Below are 17,917 nucleotides of genomic sequence, written 5' to 3' on the forward strand. Positions count from 1 at the left end.
TTTACCTGCCTGATCTTGTTAACACATCTGGGAAACATGGGTATTGATATCACACTCACAGAGGGCATTGTCAGGATTAAATGACCTAACGTATGTTAAGTACAGAGAGTGCTGCTTGTATAATAAATTAGCAATAGCTAGCCCACAATCCAGCACTGGGTACCAGGCATTGCTCTGCACTTTGCATGTACTAACTTCTTTTATAGCTGGGGAAACTCACGTCACACAGGGAGTAAGTGTCTGAACTGGGATTTAAACACCTGCAACACTGCTCAGTGATTGATCACTATTAGCACATTATTTTATTATTTGTTCCTAAGTCTGTTCTAATGGGACCAGTTTCTTTTATTCATTCATTCACTCATTCAGGCATTCTCTCTTTCCTTCCTTCCTTCTTTGCTTCAACAACTGAGAGCCTCCTATTTTTTAGATAAAATATTAATATGAAAAAAATAGAAATAAATAAGTCAAAGTCTTTCCCAGCAAAGAACTCACAAAAGTCCTTGAACAGATGTTCTATTCCTTCCAACTTGTCGTTTCCCATTCATTTAAGAGTAAGTTTCAGGAGTGGTAAGACTTTCATAATCAAAGTCATGGCTTGCGCGGGCCCAGGGAGGGATTTCTTCTTCCAACTGCTCAAGACGGGGATAGGCTGGAGGAGGTACAAGGCAGCCCCCTTTAGGCTTTCTACTCGGGACTCGGCCATCTCTAAAGGCATCCAAATGCAACTGGAAAACAGCCAAATGTCATCACCATTTCTCTTTAGCCAGAGACTTTTTTCTCAAAACACCTGCACATCCTTAATGTACTCCATGCTCCCTGAAGTGGGCCATTTCCTGCAGGAATGTCCCAGCAGTGCCTGCAACCCATTAGCAGATGGTGGAATCGGTTCAGTGATTTGCAATCATCATAACATTTCTGTGGTAGATCTTCTACTGATACATACTGTACATCAGTACCATACATCAACTACTATACATACATTGAAAGGTGCACAGTTCATAAATGCACGGCACAATGAATTCTTGGCAGAATGAACACACATATGTAATGAGCATCTTTATCAAGAAATAGAATTTTACCAAGAAGTCTCCAAGACCTTCCCCCAGGCCCTAAACCCTACCTCCACTCCAAAGATAACCCTGTCCTAAAAACCATACTCTAGGTTACAATAGCACGTCCTCTTTCTGCTGGGCTTCTCTCACTCATTGTTGTGTTTGCAGACTTATCCACTTTGCCGTGTTTAGCAGTAGATTGTTAATTTTCATAGCTCCCATTTATTGATTTCATTAAATATACCACAATACATTTAATTATTTTATTATGAGGAGCATTTGGAATATTTTGCTATTACACCATGCATTTTCTTGTACATATCTTTTGGCCGACATGTATGTATGCATTTATGTTGGGTATATACCCAGGATTGGAATCACTGGTTCATATGGTGTATGTGTGTTCCCCTTGAGCATATACCTCCGAAGAGTTTTCCAAAGTACTTGAACCAATTTACACTCCCACTAGAACACTATACATGTGAAAACAACTCTGCACACTAAATGCCCCAAAGTGAGATTGCTCACAGAGAGTAAGAATGATCCTGTACTCAGAGAGCTAAAAACATCTTAATCCGATTGCTCCTTGTCTATTAGCTCATACTTCAACCACATATCTATAATAGTTCCTGTTTGTCCAAAAGTTGTATTCCTTCCAGAATTAAACGTACACGCATGCTAAATCCAAACTGCTTCAATTACAAAGTTTGTTTGCCCTCAGTTCATCTAATGTTTTTCATTGTCTTTTCTAAATGTTTGAGTTTTCCCCATAGGATTTTTGTTTTCAGTATGCTCAGTTTTTTATGAAGATTTTATTTATTTGTCAGAGAGAGAGAGAGAGAGCGCACAAGCAGGGGGAGCTGCAGTCAGAGGGAGAAGCAGACTCCCTGCTGAGCAAGGACTCCCCCCCCCCCCCCATGCGGGACTTGATTCCAGGGCCAGGCGATCATGACCTGAGCTGATGCGGGACTCCATCCCAGGACCCTAATGGCCTGAGCCGAAGGCAGACGCCGAACCGACTGAGCCACCCACACGTTCCTGCTTGACAATCATTTTCCAAAGTATCAGCTGTTGAGTGAGAACAAAACATCTGAATAATTGCGTGAAAGCTGCTATACCAAGGTGCGGGCTTCGGGCTGACACAGCACGCCGGGACCAGCGAACTGGACCCGAAGGCGGGCCTTTCTTTGGCTCCCCTGCACATCTGGCGATACGTCCTAGTTTGCGAGTCAGCGACAGAGGGGCTAATTCCAAGAAGAGGGAAAAGCGCTCCCTGTTCAGGCCTTCAAAGCAGCCCATAGGACTCGGGTCAGAGTGAGGGCGATGCAGCGGGTCAGGGGGAGGCTTCAGGTCGAGCAAGGGGCCAAGGGGTCTGCAACCCCGCCCGGGTCGGGAGTCTGCGCCGCACTGAAGAGCCGGAGAGGGCGGGCGGGGGGCGAACGAAGCTAAAAGGCAGAGCTCGGCGCGCGCTGTCTCCGGGACACGCTCACACGCGCGCGCGCCCCCCCGGGACGTAGGCAGCAGAGGAGGAGCCGGCGCCGGGCCGAGAGCGCCCGCCGGGTGGCAGCCGGCACCGCGCGCGCCCCCCGCCGCCGCCCCCTCCCCGCCGCCGTGCGTGGGCGCGGCCCGCGAGCGGGCAGAGGGCGCCCCCCCCGCCCCGCCCCGCCCCGGCCCGCCCCGCCGTCGCTTAACTTTCGTTTCCCCGGTGGCGGCCCGAGAGCGGCGGGGCGGGGCCGGACGAGCCCACGGCCTCCGCCCTCCGCCCGCGCTCGCCGCTGCTGCTCGGGCGCCTCCGGGGCCGCGACGCGGGGCCCGCGCTCCGGCCATGGCGCCGCCGCGCCGCTTCGCGCTGGAGCTGCCGGGCTGCACGCTGGCTCACTTCGCCGTCGGCGCCGACGCCCCCGGCGCGCTCCCCGACCCCCGCGCGGCCGCGCTCCTGGGCCCGCCCGGCCGCAGCTACTCGCTGCGCGTGCCGCTGGCGCCGGGCGGGGACTGCGCGGCCCGGGTGCGGGCGGCGCGGCTGCACCAGCGCCTGCGGCACCAGCTGCACCAGCTGCGCCGCGACCCGCTCCGGCGGTGCGAGCTGAGCCCGCTGCTGTGCTACGGCCCCGGCGGCGCGGCGGGCGGCGTGCAGCACGGCTTCCTGCTCCACGACCCCAGCGACAGCCCCGACACCCGGCGCGCGTTGTTCTCCCTGCTCGGCGAGTCCCCGGAGGGCCCGCGTCTGGGCGAGTTCGTGGGCGACGCGCGCCGGCAGGTGTGGCAGCACCTGTGGGAGCTGCGGGACGGCGCGGGGTGGCGGCAGGTGGGCCCCCGCGAGCGCGTCGTGGCCGCCCCGGAGCCCGCCCTGCACCCGGTGGTGCCCGACCTGCCCAGCTCTGGGGTCTTCCCGCACCGGGAGGCCGCCCGCGCCGTTCTGGAGGCGGTAAGACTTCTGCCCCTTCCCGGCACTCGGGTGGGCCCCCGACAGGGAGCGGACGGGGCGCGCGCTCCCCGGGGCCGGCCTCTCCAGCCTGGCCTCTGCGGCCCAGGGCACCGATCGACGCCGTCGCCAAACCAGGCCGCCTGAGTGCCAGACTGGTTTAGACACCGCGGCTCTTCTCCGTTCCTGGCCGCCAGGAACTTCCCATCCGAGGCGGGAACTGATGTCCCAAGGCCACGCTCGCCAGGCCTGCTCCGAATGCGTGCAGAAGGCGCCTCGGGAGGGAAGAGGCCGCCGCGTGCGGGGAGGATCCTGCCATCTGGGAGGCCGGGGCATGATTTTGGGGAGAAAAGGGCATGAGTTTGGGGTTTAAGAACCTTGTTCTAAAACCGCGGCTGCCTGCTTACTGGCTGCCGGTCCAGGTCGCACGACCCCTCTGTTCTCCCTTTGGTCTGTGAAACACTTGCCTAGCCTTGGTCAGGACAAGCCCTGGGCACAGGGGGCACGGGGGACACAAGGACAAGCAGAGCTCTGGCACGCAGCAGGTGCTCGGGAAAGGAGAGCGGAGATTCTTTCCCAGCGCAGCCTGGGCGGGGCCTGGGATGTCCAGACTCGGCTTTCTGAGGCTGCGCGGTGGAATTTAGTGCATTTTGCAAGCTTTTGGGATTGTATTACGAAGCGGTTTAAAAGGGCAGGACCAGTCGCTTGGGTTTCAATCCCAACGCGGCATTTATTACCTGTGTCGCTTTCAGTTTCTTATTCCCACCCCCCCACCCCCGCCTCAGTTTCCTTAGTTCGTAGAGGGGGATTATAATGCTGCCACCCTCACCGAGTCACCGCGAAGGCTGGCCATGTTAGTCCTCGAAAGCGCTTAGAAGGTGAAGCACACGCATGCACACACGTGCGGGCCTCGCTGCAGAGAGGCCGCGGTAAGCAGTGCGGGGAAGCGGAGGTGAGAACTCAGAAGGGCCCGCGACGCCCGCGCAACCCACCGGGTGACCGCGGCGCGCGGCTCTCTCCTCCGCCCCCTAGCGGTTAGGAAGGGACGGTGCTGGCTGCTCCCGGGAGCTGCGGTCGCCCCTGGCACACCACGTGCTGCAGTCTCGGGTCGCTGGGTCACCCCAACCCGCACTTGCGGTCTTGCCTGTCCTTCCTCCTCTGGGGCAGCTGGTCAGCGTGGGTTGCAGACTGAGTGAGCTCAGCCGCTGTCGCCTTTTTGGAGGCACAGCTATTCAGTAAAAAATGAAGGAATTCAGCCCTTCCCAGGTCCAAATGCTACGAACTTGGCGCGGCGTCAGACGCAACCTACGCCTTCTTAGCACTGGGCAATCTTGCTCTCCGCGGTTAGAGACCGCAGAAGCCCCGCTGCTTCACTGCTCACGCGCAGACATTGTTTCGCAGTGTATACCCTTCCTTCCTGAAGCCCAGGCAGTGCTTGACCTGGTTGACCGGTGCCCGGAGCAGGCCGCGAGAGGAAAGTTCCCGGTCATTGCCATCGAAGGACTGGATGCCACAGGTAATGCTACCTTCGAGTTACAGGCAGTGCGATTAATTGATCCCTTGCGGGAACAGACAGGTCTTTAGTAAGTCAAACTCGATACAGAGCTCAATTCATAAGCTTCATGTCGGTCTCCAGTGCGTGCCGGGCCCGGAGCCGGGCAGGCCTGGGAGACAGTCGAATAAGACCTCCGGCGGGAGGCCAGGGGAGGCTGGGCCCCAGGTGCTCTGGTGACCGCGAGAAGGCACTGAATGCGGCCTCGGTGTGGGGAACAGAGCCTCTGGAAGGGCTGACCCCGGGACTGTTTTCGGAACAGATCAGAGAAGTACCGGTGAGCAGGGCAAAAGCGGTCCTCCCGACAGAAGAAAGAGCGCGGGGGCGCCTGGGTGGCTCAGGTCATGATCCCAGGGTCCTGGGATCGAGCCCCGCGTCGGGCTCCCTGCTCCTTGGGAGCCTGCTTCTCCCTCTGCCTCTGTCTCTCGCTCTGTCTCTCATGAATTAAAAAAAAAGAAATCTTAAAAAAAAAGAAGAAGAAGAAAGAGCGCGGGCGAAAGTGAAGGGACTTGGGCCAGACCGGGGTATCCGGGACCCGCAGGCCGTTCAGAGGGCCCTTCTGGAGCAAAATCAGGAAGAACTAGGAAGCGGAGGGGAAGAAGCCTTGGAGCAGGGGACACAAGGGACAGCTCACACTTAGCCCCAAACACGAAGAGCAGGAGAAGCAAGGCGCCAAGGGCAGCAGGATCCGGCCGAGGCCGAGGTCCGGCTTGGGCAGACGTCTCGTGCTTCAGTGTCAGGCGGGGCTCCCTCCACAGCAGGTGCGGAGTGTTTTGAGGAACCAGGTGGAGGTTTTCCCAGGCCCGGAGGTCTACGCTAAAGTTTATCATTAATTTGCAAACAAGAGCACCATTTGGGTTTTCTTCCAAGTGTTGGGATACCACAGAGAGGAATCCCCGGTTCCTAAAGGTCTGCGGTTTTTTTTCTCTTTTTTTTTTTTAAATCAAGAATCATAGTAGGCAATGAACTGCTTTGATTTACAGGTGGATAGAGTGTCTTTGCTCTTTCTGGGCTAATATGAGCGTTTGGGAGCCGTTTGGTGGCTGTGGTCACGAAGCGCTATGTTTGTGTCTTTTCTGCAGGCAAAACCACTGTGACCCGGTCAGTTTCGGACTCACTCAAGGCTGTGCTCTTAAGGTCGCCCCCCGCTTGCATCAGCCAGTGGAGGAAAATCTTTGATGATGAACCAACTATCATTAGAAGAGCTTTTTACTCTTTGGGCAATTATATTGTGGCTTCTGAAATAGCTAAAGCATCTACCAAATCTCCTGTGATTGTAGACAGGTAGGTGTAAAGATGCTGTGAATTTGGCATTTTCTCCCTAAGTGTCTGCACGTACCTATATATTGCAAGTATACACCTGTGTTTATTAAGTCAAACTGAATTATGATAATAATAGGAATGATGTCTATGATTTGTTAACTACCCACACCACAGGCTGGCATTTTGCTAAGAGCATACATACATTTTACTGTATCTGAACAATTACATGGTAGGTGGATACTAAATGTTATCCCCAATTTACTGATGAGAAGCCTAGGTCTTACAAGGGTTAAGTAACTTGCCACTGACTAAGCTAGAAATAGCATATTGGGGATATTGACAAAGCCTCTGCTTTAGAAACCGATGCTTTCAGTAGTTCATTTGTTCGTCAGCTTATTTATAAAACATTTATTGGGCATCTACTGTGTGCCAAAGACTGTTCTCAATTTAGGGGATTCAACGGTAAATGAGCTAGACGATGATGCTCTGCTTTCATGGAGCAAACATACTGTTGCAGGAGAACAGTCAAGTGCATGAAGACATATGGTAATATCAGAGAATGATAAATACTCTGAAGAGGGTAAATCAAGGTGGATATGGCTGAGGATGGCCTCTCTAAGGAGGTAACGTTGATCTGAGTTCTGAATGCCCCAAAAGAGATGGGAATGAAAACTATGGAGTAGCAGCATTATGGAGAGAGGAGTCCGCAAAGCCTACAGACAGAAAGAAGGTAGCATATTCAAGGACTAGAAACAGGCCAGTGTGATGAGCACATAGTGGACGAGGGGCTGCTTTCTGGATGAATGGACAGAGAGAGGCGGGGGATAGAACAGCAGGGCCCGTGGGCCAAGATAGTGCGGATTTTATTCTGAGTGCAGAGGGGAGCCATTGGAAGGTTTCAGATAATGGAGTGACATAAACTGCTTTAGATTTTTAAAATTCCGTACCTAAGAAGTAGCTTAAAATACCACAAGAATGATTGAAGTGTATGGCAAGCAAGTCATCCTCGGCTTAAAATCACCCAACTTGGTGATACGGAAATTACAATCACGGTGAAATCCCATTTTGCTCTCATCAGGTAGGTGAGAACCAATGAAAATGTGCTGAGACTCAGAGCTGGAGATCACGGGGGTGGCTAGAAGCCCTACAAGGCACTGGTGGGGGTGGACACGGGGCTCAGAGAGCGATCTGAAAGGGACAGCAAAGTGAACACTGCTTTCACCTCCTGAAGAAATGCAAAAGTTTCTTTTTTAAAATTTATTTCTTTTTTAAAAATTTATTTTTATTTTTTACTTAAATTCTGTTAATTAGCACATAGTGTATTATTAGTTTCCAAAGTAGGGTTCGGTGATTCATCAGTCTTTTTTTTGAAGATTTTATTTATTTATTTGAGAGAGAGAGTGAGAGAGAGCACAGCACGAGCCAGGTGAGGAGAGAGAGAGAAGCAGACTCCCCACTGAGCAGGGAGCCCAATGTGGGGCTTGATCCTGGGACTCCTGGATCATGACCTGAGCTGAAGCCAGACGCTCAACCAACTGAGCCACCCAGGCGCCCCTCATCAGTCTTATATAATACCCAGTGCTCATCACATCACATACCATCCCCAGTGTCCATCACCCAGCCACCCCATCCCTCCACCCCCCTCCTTCAGCTGTGTTCATAATATTGAACAATTTGAAAAACTGAAAGCCCATCAGTAGAAGAAAGGGCACATAAATACTAGCATATTTGTGAAATGGAGCACCATTCAGCAATATAAATCAGTACACTGCATCAGTGTGCATAAAATGCAAAACCCTCATTTTGACTGAGAACATCACGTGTCAGATAGGTGTTCAGTAGAATACAAGCCAAATAATAACAAACTGTAGAGTACGGAGGGGAGAAAGGATATTGAACAAATTTAACAGTGCTAAGGAGAGAGAAATGCAGTTGATACAGAGTACAAAAGATTGAAAACCCCAGTTGATTTATTGCTTAATGTTCAGTGAATGGGTCTTGTTCTCTGCAATTTTACTTATTTTTGGAAAGATAAGCAGTTGTATTGAAGTACGACAAGTATGCAGGAAAAAGCACTAATCATAAATGTAAATCTCAAGGAATTTCAAGTAGTGAACACACCCAAGTCTGGATGCCTGCACCCACATCCAGACTTAGAACGTTACCACACCCCGTAAAGCCAGGTCATTCTCCTTCCCAGTCCCTGCCCACTCTCCCCCCACCCCCTCCCCGTAGTGAACACTGCCCGATCTCCATCACCGTGGAATTGTCTGATCTGTTCATGACGCCCTGTACATGCAGCTGTGCCTTAGGACTACCAGCATCTGACTTCCTTCTTGCCACATAGGAGACTCGCCTAGCTGCTATGAACGTACATCTTTTTTTTTTAATAGAGAGAGAGTGCGGGGTGGGGCGGGGAGGGGTGGGGTGGGGAGGGGAAGAGGGGGAGGGAGAGAATCTTAAGCAGACTCCATGCTGAGCTCAGAACCCGACTCCAGGCTTGATCTCATGACCCTGAGATCATGACCTGAGCTGAAGTCAAGAATTGGATGCTCCACTGACCGAGCCAGCCAGGCGCCCCTATGAATATTTTGTACATAACTTGGGTGCGGGTCCATATGCAGTTTTGGTGCATAGATTCCCAGGAGTGGAACCGTAGGGATGTGGGGTTCACATGTGTTCAGCTTTAGCAGGTATTGCAAAAAGTGTTCTGAAGTGGTTGGAACCACTCACTGTGACCACCCCGCCCCGCAGCGGTGTTTGAGAATTTCCTGTGGCTGGTGTCCTTGTCAACATCTAGCATTGCCTGCCTTTTTTTGAGGGTCTCCACTGGTTCCTGGTGGCCAAGCTGATAGTTACAAACTAGTTTGCCATATCTGGAAATTTCTACCCCTTTCTTGAAATATCTTTTCTCTGTACAATTTTCTGTATCTCTGAAATATTCCATGAAAAGGCAGTTCAGAGCGTGTGTAGGGAATAAAGTGGGAGGTGGTGGGTTGCCAGGCAAGATGAACACAGTAAAAATAAGTTAGAAGGCCAGGGCCGTCCTCTAAGCTATGACACCAGCAGGCAGTTTTAACGCTGGGGATGGCAAGATCGTTATTTCAGGGTTGCAAGTTATAGGGGATCCTGGAGAAGGGTAAGAAATTGCATTCCTTTTTTGGGACTTCTTCACCTGTGGGATGTTTTTACCCTATTATTAATGTGTCTGAATCTACCTACCGTATCTGAGATCTTTGTTTTCATACAGTGTCCTTTTTCAAGGAGACAGACTAAACTTCTCCTAATATGGGGTGACTCCCTGGGGCACATGATTTCTTCAGATGTCCCTGGAGTTGCACTGGTTTCTGCGTGTAGACAAATACCTATCCTCTCTGCTCCCAGTTTCCTAATGTGTTCAATGGAGATACTCCATATCCCTTCCCTGCCTACCACTAAAACCTGTGGTGAATATCCAACGGGTTGATACACGGGGAAGTGCTTTGCAATAGCAAATTGCTATTAAGATATAAAGCATTATTATATAAGCTACGTACAATGTGTCGGCAAATTGCATTTGATTTGAACTGATGTGGCTTGCCTGATGGCAGGAATGGAAAATTCTAGATGGTGGAGAGTCTGAAATTGATGGCCAGCGGGTATGATTATTTAAAATGAGTGGCAGTGTTGTTAGTGAGAGAGCCCCAGCTATAGAAAGCAGGGCTCTCATTCTTCCCTTGCTTTTTCTTCTTTGTGTCTGTGAATTGTCAGCAATTTCGTTCTTTAGAGAGATACTGTATCACCTTGTCAAATGAGAAGAAAAGAGCGGTTATTTGTTGTCTGGGTGGGTTTTGTTCATGTGTAAAGATTTTAACGAAATCCATTTTAGACTACACCATCATCTAGCTGAACAAATGAGGGCGACAGAGTCATTTTTGATGGTGACTGTGGTTAAGGTTGGCAACTTAATCACCCTCATTACCTTTAAAAATCTATTCTTGCTGATGGTTTTTCCACAAAAAGAAGGCTTTTAAAATGAAGATGATATCAGCCTCTGTATTCATAGCTGAGTATTTAATTCACTGAACATGGGACATGTGCAAAATGCAGAGCAAATTGTAGTTTGGCTGCCAAGAGAAAGAACGCCTGGACCCTGCATGGATTTATTCAGCTTGGGAGACTAGACTCATCTCACAGGGAAGGGGAAGTGCACGTTTGTAGGTGGTGAATCAGGGACGTGATCGGGAGGAGGCTCCTGGGTGGGACTCCAGGAACTAGCTGCTGTGGAGGCTGGGGGTTTGCAGCACCCCTCTGGAGGTGGACAGGGCTTGGAAGGGTGGATGGTATTGGAATTGACCACCTCCCAAATTAATTTTTTTGGTCCTTTTCAGTATTGTCTGTATTACCATCATTTGCAAATGCAGCTTTAGTTACAACCGGTGTCCAGTAAGAATAGTATTGTCTTATAATGACAGGGTGATACAGTTTTTAAAGGACTTGTCTCTTTTTATTTATTTTTTTGAAAACATTATTTATTTATTTGACAGAGAGCTAGTAAGAGCAGGAACACAAGCAGGGGGAGTGGGAGAGGGAGAAGCAGGCTTCCCGCCGAGCAGGGAGCCCGATGCGGGGTTCGATCCCAGGAACCCGGGATCATGACCTGAGCCGAAAGCAGACGCTTAGCGACTGAGCCACCCAGGCGCCCCAGGACTTGTCTCTTTTTACAGCAACTGTGGAAGGAAACAAAAGTTGCGTGCTTTTCATCTTCCAGATGGGGAAGGTGAGGCTATATTGGCTTAAATGAGTTACCTGTGTCCACAGAACCAGTAGCAGGCAGGGGAAATATCAATACGCAGCTCAGAAAACACTGTGAATTTATTTTGTAGATCCCAGTACATCCTTTTCACTGTGAAAAGAAGTTCAAATATAAAATGGTCAAGAATTTAGGATTTTATTTATTATTTCTTTTAAAAGATTTAGTTATTTTAGAGAGAGAGAAAGCGTGTGTGCATGAAAGCGGGGGGAAGGGTCAGAGAGAGAGGGAGAGAATCCCAAGCAGACTCCACGCTGAGTGCAGAGCCCCATGTGGGGCTCGATCTCACAACCTCGAGATCATGACCTGAGCCGAAACCAAGAGTTGGATGCTTAACCAACTGTGCCACCCAGGCACCCCCAGAATTTAGGATTTTAAAACACTGAAGGCAGTAAATTGAAATACAGACCAGGGTGGGGCTATAGGTACTTCTCTACATTGGGATGTTTATAATAATTTTCATAAATATCTGTTGTACGTGATAGTCCTTTGATACTGTATTTGAAGTTTTGCATTTAGTCGCTTAAGATTGGAATATGACATGAACAGGGCAAGATTATAATAAGGTATGCCAATCAATAAACTGATTCCAATTCATTCATTTGCACACCCAAAGAACATTTACCACATACTGACTGTGAGCCAGACACTGGTTTCAGGTTTGGGAATGCAGAGGTGACTAAAAAAAGAATTTTCTAAGGGAGGAGTGGAAAGAGGTCATACTTATAGACAAATTGCTTTTCTTTACCATGAGAAGCTCTTCAGTAGAGTCGACCGTGAAAGACATTGAGGGCCCAGAGGAGGGAACCATGAGCTCTGCTTGGGGTCTCATCTGAGCAGGGTTCTGCAGGTAGAGTAGGAGTTTTGCTCGCTGAGAAGCTCACTCCAGGTGGAGGAAAGAGCATGAAGACAGGCTCCTGTGATTCAGCGTGCCAGGGCGCACACCCTGAATGCTGTTCTGTGTCTTCGCTAGGCTGGACGTTTCCGGCAGGCCGTGGAAAGCCATGGGGCGTTTTGAAATAGGTTGTCTTTTATTGTTGTGATTTTCTCTTCCTCCCCCTGCCAACATTTAAAATGAACCAGTCAATAGGGCCCTGCTTCACTCAGGGAGGACTTCACAGGGTAGTGGAGGTCGTATTTGTGTTCATTTCCCTCCCTGACAGGTGTTGACACACAGTGAGAGGCTGGGCGCTGGGCGGGACAAAGGCCGCCTCGCCAGGGTCCCCAGAACATGGATTTCATCCGCAGATTTTTATGTGGCCGAGACACAGGATCAGATGCCAGGGGACTACCAAGCACGTCTCTCCTCCTGGTCGCCCTCCCTTTCACGGAAGGCAATGTGGGCCAGGCCAGAGAGACGCAACAGTGTCACCTCGTGACAGTATGGTGTCAGCCGAGTCCGTGTCGCTCTCTGACGAGCCCACTGCATTCTCATTGTGGTTGCTGACTTCGGTTTATTTTTTACATTTTATAAGTACTTTAAAAGCAAGATTTAGGGGCGCCTGGGTGGCTCAGTCGGTGAAGCTTTGACCTTCGGCTCAGGTCATGATCCCAGGGTCCTGAGATCGAGTCCTGCATCGGGCTCCCTGATCGGTGCAGAGCCTGCTTCTCCTTCTCCCTCTGCCCCTCCCCCCCAACTGGTGTTTTCTCTCACTCACTCTGCTCTCTCTCAAATAAAAAAAAATCTTAAAAAAATAAGATTTAGTTTTGTTTATTTGATAGATGCAATGCTAAGGAAACTTGAGCGGGGCCATCCCTGGTTTCAGCTTTCTCCCCCAGCTGATTTTCAGGTGCACCCTGACCTTGGCCTCTGTGGATGCAGAACTCACTCCTGGTCCCCTTCTCAGGTACTGGCACAGCACGGCCACCTACGCCATAGCCACCGAGGTGACCGGGGGGCTCCAGCACCTGCCCCCGGCCCATCATCCTATATACCAGTGGCCTAGGGACCTGCTCAAGCCCGACCTGGTCCTGCTGCTCACAGTGAGTCCCGAGGAGCGGATGCGTCGGATTGAGCGCCGGGGCATGGAGAGGACCAGGGAGGAAGCTGAACTGGAGGCCAACAGCATATTCCGTCAAAAGTAGGTGTCCTGGTGTGCATGGCAGGGGTTCCTGGCATGGTGGTGAGCTGGGATCAGCTCTGACTTTACGAACGTGGAGAAAAGGACATCATTCCCATCTTTCAGACCCACGATACAATATCCTCCAAGGGGGTTCAGCTCCTTCTGACGGTATTGCCCAGGCCGCCTCGCCAGGGTCCCCAGAACATGGATTTCATCCGCAGATTTTTATGTGGCCGAGACACAGGATCAGATGCCAGGGGACTACCCCCCAGGGCTTTGGCATTGTGACGGTAAAGCCCCAGGCTATCTGACGGGGCCTCAAACCTCCCTTCTAGTCCTGGCTGTGCCGGGAACAGTGTGAACCTGGCTAAGACCATGCACGTTCCTGGGTCTTGGCTCCCCAGTCATAATCTAATGGGCACCGAGTGCTGATGAGCTCGCAGTGACTTGTCCTTAGTAGGTGCTTCCCGTGTGTCAGGCGTTTGGGTTCTGATGCTCCCTGATCCTGGCAAGTGAACATGAGCCATACTTTACAGTTTACAAAACTGGGGCTCAAAGGACTAAGTGATTTGTCTAGGTTGGCCCGGGTGCTCTTTAGTAAAACTGGGATTAAAATCACAGTCTTTCTGATTTTAAAGGCAGTGCTTTCGTTTTCATTAGAAATCTACGAAACACTAGCGGGAGAGTCTGGGCTGTCTTCTTGCTTGATGGCTGAGCATGAGTCAGCTCTGTAGGACAGGTTCGAAAAGCCAAAGCAGGGTAGTTTAGATAAATAAACAACGAAAGCAGCGCTATCATAACACAATCCTGTTACAAATAATTGAATAACAACTCTGCTGTGCTCAGAGAAACCACGTCAGACCATTTACGTGCACTAATTCAATTAGACCTCGTGACAAACTCACCAGGAAGACATGATGTCAGTCCTCATTTTACAGATGAGAAGACGGGGGCACAGAGGAAAGAAATTTGTTAGCTTCACTCAGCTAGGAAGTGGTAAACAGCATGTGTTGTAACCACCTGCCATCATACTTCCGTCGGGCCGTCCGCACACTCATTCAGAGGTATCAAGGCTAGGTCACCCCAAAGGGAGATGTGGAAACCCAGTGCAATTTTAGAAGACTCAGCCATGAAAACAGTGCGTATGCTGAGGACCTCTGGCTTGTCTGAGATCCTTCAGGGCACAGACTGTGGAGACATTTCGCGGTTGTCCCATTAGTTAATCTCTTTGAGCCTCTGCTACTTTTTCTACAAAATGGGGATGACGTGGTTCCCTTCCTGAGGTCACCCTGAGTATGAAACCAGAAGAATCATGCAGAATGCTGATGCTTGGTAGGTAATAGGTATCAATAAAGGCTAGCTATTAAGCCTTATTATGAATTTATGATTTATTAAAAAAATGTATCAAATGTCTCCCATGGACAAAGCTAGTGGCTGAGGGGAACAGTGAGATAAGCCAGATGGGGCCCTTGCTGTAAGCTATGTCCATTATGGTAGGAAAATAGCATTTGCATGGAGAGCCGTGTTAAAAAATAAGCCAACTCTTTTCATTCTGTCTGTCCCCAGGGTAGAAGTGTCCTATCAGCGGATGGAGAACCCTTGTTGCCACGTAGTTGATGCCAGCCCCTCAAGAGAAGAAGTCCTCCAGATGGTCTTAAGCATAATCCAGAATAATTGTAATTAATTGTAATTACTGCAAAATGTAATTATACATTTTGCTAGATTTGATGTTGTTTGATGCATCTAGGCCCACGACTGGTTACCTGGTTTCCCCAGATTACTGTTGCATAAACATAGTATGTCCTAGAAAACTGGAGACCAGACATTTCTATTTTACTTAAACCATTGTCCTCCCTTTTGACCAATGGACCCATCCGGGTTGAGACTGTCATGTTCCAGCCAGAGATCAGTGGTTGCTTTCTTCAAGTATAACAAATGTTTTCTTGGTATGTATTTTTAACTACGTCCTTACCAAATCCCTCCAAGTTTTTCTCATCCAGAAAGCATGAGGTATACAGAAGTAACCAGGAAGATCTCCCAAATCAATGGAAGCTCCTCAGCCTCTCCCATGCCTACACCTGGGCCACTGATGAGATCTCCATGTGGTAGACTTGCCTTCTTCCCAAAATGGCTGCACTTCGCTGGGGACTTGGCCCTGATCCTAGGGCCAAGTACTCTTGGAGAAAGGGTCCACGTGTCCTGGCTGTCTGAGGACACTCCCACAGAGCCATCTTTGGGTAGAGGACACTTACCCAGAAGACCTAGACTGTGCCCTACCACCTCTGAGATGGTCCTCGTGGTTAGCACTTCAGAGTCAAATACAGAGACTGCCAACCCCAGGTGCTCGAAATACAAGTACACCAACCTTCTTTGAATTATGTTCTGCTTATTTATATTTCTTTCTTTTCCCCTGACAACACGGTTTTGGATATAATGAGTGTTTTGGACTGAGCTAGATGCATTAAACTTAGCCAATCGAGCAATATATTTATATTGATATTTACATCATGTTTCTCCTCAGTGTGGGGCTCTGCTTTACTAATTAAAATTGGAGCCAAGAAGCTAAATGCAGTGCTTGTTGTGTATTTTCATTACACAGATTTAATTTATCTTACTAAATAAGCACAGTGGATCCTGGAATGGGATTTCTTAGGAAATTATCTTGCACTTAAATGTCTTATGCTTACACATGAAATCAGCTTTGAGATCTGTTTGCCTAGGGGGAAAAAAAAAGCTGAGGAAAGAGGAAATCTAATAACTATGTGGCCTTGGGTGAGTCACTAAACATCAATAGTTCATGTAACTTGATCTAAAAAGTGATAATAATTCTTTATTTGTCCTAAGGAGTTTGCTGAACCAGGTGATTACCTAAAATTCCTTCCAGTTCTAAGCTGGGTGAAGTTTGTAAATTAGACATCCCCCCCAAATAATTACATATAAGGCCTTATCAGGTTTATCATATAGAATCTTAAATTATAATAAAGTTTAGTATTAATAATTGCATCATACTGTTTTTCAAAGGAATTATAGGTAATTTTTACATAATGTATTTACATGTATAAATATGTACTTGGTTTCAGTTGAAAATATTTTTAAAGCCAATAAATAGCATTAGGTTTCTGAAAGATGTGATATCTAATCATGTTATTGGTGTTATTTAAACAGTTTGAAAAGCTTATGTCGGCAGTCTAGAAAAGCAAACATTTTATGCTTTCTCTTTGTACCTTGCAAATGAATAAAGTTGCTGTGATTTTCTAATTTATGATGTTGTCACAGCGTATGTTGGTTGTTCAGAGGTGCTGGTCCAGCGGGGCTTTTGTATTGATGGGGGTTTTTGGTCAAGGAAGTGGGAAGGTGTGAGCTCGCCGGCCCAGGGGAATCTGTGGTCAAAGTGCTTTCAGAGGAAGGGAGGGCATTTTTGTTTTGTTTTAGAAAAATGGTTTCAGGAAAGTGGAATCCCTTCTTCATTGCAGATATTAAAAAAGAAGAAATAATTCTTTGTACTCTTGGGTCTTTTTTTATTCAATGATAGGTATATGATTTATAAGCATGAGATAAGACCGTGCCTCCTGCCCAGCAGCTGATGACAAGGAATCATTTGTTTGGCTCCGTTTCATGACAAGTTCATTCTCCTTTCTGTTCTTGTGACAGACCTTTCGTGGTCCCAAATATTTATGCTCCCTTTCTTCTACAGTAATAGACTGTTTGACATGACACATGGCTGCCAAGAATCGTGAGTATATTTCTAGAGCTTCCTTCCAACTGGCCACTTAGAGGTTCTTCCAGGGGTCTGTGAGCAGAGGGGCTTATGGGATGTCCCTTCCCCTTTTAACCCTTCACACGGCCTGGTGTTCGGCTGTGATAGTGAGCCTTCTCAGGACCAAGAGAAGAGGGTGGTGCTCTCGAGATGGAGAAGCAATGGGATGAATGAAGGCTGCCTTTACTTATGAAAACGTAGATGGGGCCTAGGCGTGAGTGCGTGTGGTACCTGGAGGACGCGTCGGCCTGGGGAGGGGCTGTGGGGCAGATGCAGGACACGTGCGCAGCTCACCGTCCGCCTCCTCCTCAGCCTGCCCCCCTCAGTGGCACCTGCCTGCGTTCTCAAGAGTGGAAACTCCTTTTTTGCTGACGCTTCTCTCTGTGAAATCTCTCTCTTCTCAGAGCAATTGTGTAGTACCTTTTTTTATTAAAAAAAAATTTTTTTTAAAGCAATCTCTACACCCAACGTGGAGCTTGAATCACAACCCCAAGATCAAGAGCTGCACACTCTACCAATGGAGCCAGCCAGGGCCCCCAGTTATGTAGCATCTTTAAAGTGTTTAGGCCCTGGGATCTTTCTGGAATGTGTACCAAGGAAATAATCAGTGATGCACATATAAATGTTATATATGCATAATATACTTCAAGTAATCAGGGCATATTTATGTATCTGTATAATGTACATTTATGTATAATATGTATTTGTTAAATACATTAGGGTAAATCCTTTTAATGGAATCCTGACAGAATGCAGAGCACCTAAGAATGTGTAAGGCATCAAAAATACCTTGCTCTCAGTGAGAGCCAGTGATTTAAATTTCAGCAAAAAGCGAAGAGATAGCTAAGATTATCTTACAACACTTCGTTAGGTTGGCAGCTCCGGAATGGGAACTCTGCACATTAGAGCAGAATATGATTGCAGGTGTTTTGGGGTGTTTTTGGCCTTAGGCTTTCTTCATATTCAAGCTGTTGTTTTTCTTTGAACCTAAGAGCCAGGCACTAAGCTCTGCT

At 48.8% G+C, this 17,917-nt stretch overlaps 1 protein-coding gene across 1 annotated transcript; it reads left to right on the forward strand.

The window, feature by feature from the left end:
- Positions 1 to 2,829: 2,829 nt before the first annotated feature.
- On the forward strand, positions 2,830 to 15,660 carry CMPK2 (cytidine/uridine monophosphate kinase 2). Its single transcript, XM_045884028.3, has 5 exons — positions 2,830 to 3,480; positions 4,879 to 4,993; positions 6,112 to 6,313; positions 12,932 to 13,165; positions 14,714 to 15,660. The coding sequence occupies exons 1-5, from the start codon at positions 2,881 to 2,883 to the stop codon at positions 14,829 to 14,831; spliced, it is 1,269 nt and encodes a 422-aa protein (XP_045739984.3). The 5' UTR covers positions 2,830 to 2,880; the 3' UTR covers positions 14,832 to 15,660.
- Positions 15,661 to 17,917: the final 2,257 nt, after the last annotated feature.

Source organism: Mirounga angustirostris, unplaced genomic scaffold, assembly GCF_029215605.1.
Source record: "Mirounga angustirostris isolate CCGP_5_RB_7025 unplaced genomic scaffold, mMirAng1.0.hap1 SCAF_10, whole genome shotgun sequence".
Taxonomy (NCBI): domain Eukaryota; kingdom Metazoa; phylum Chordata; class Mammalia; order Carnivora; family Phocidae; genus Mirounga; species Mirounga angustirostris.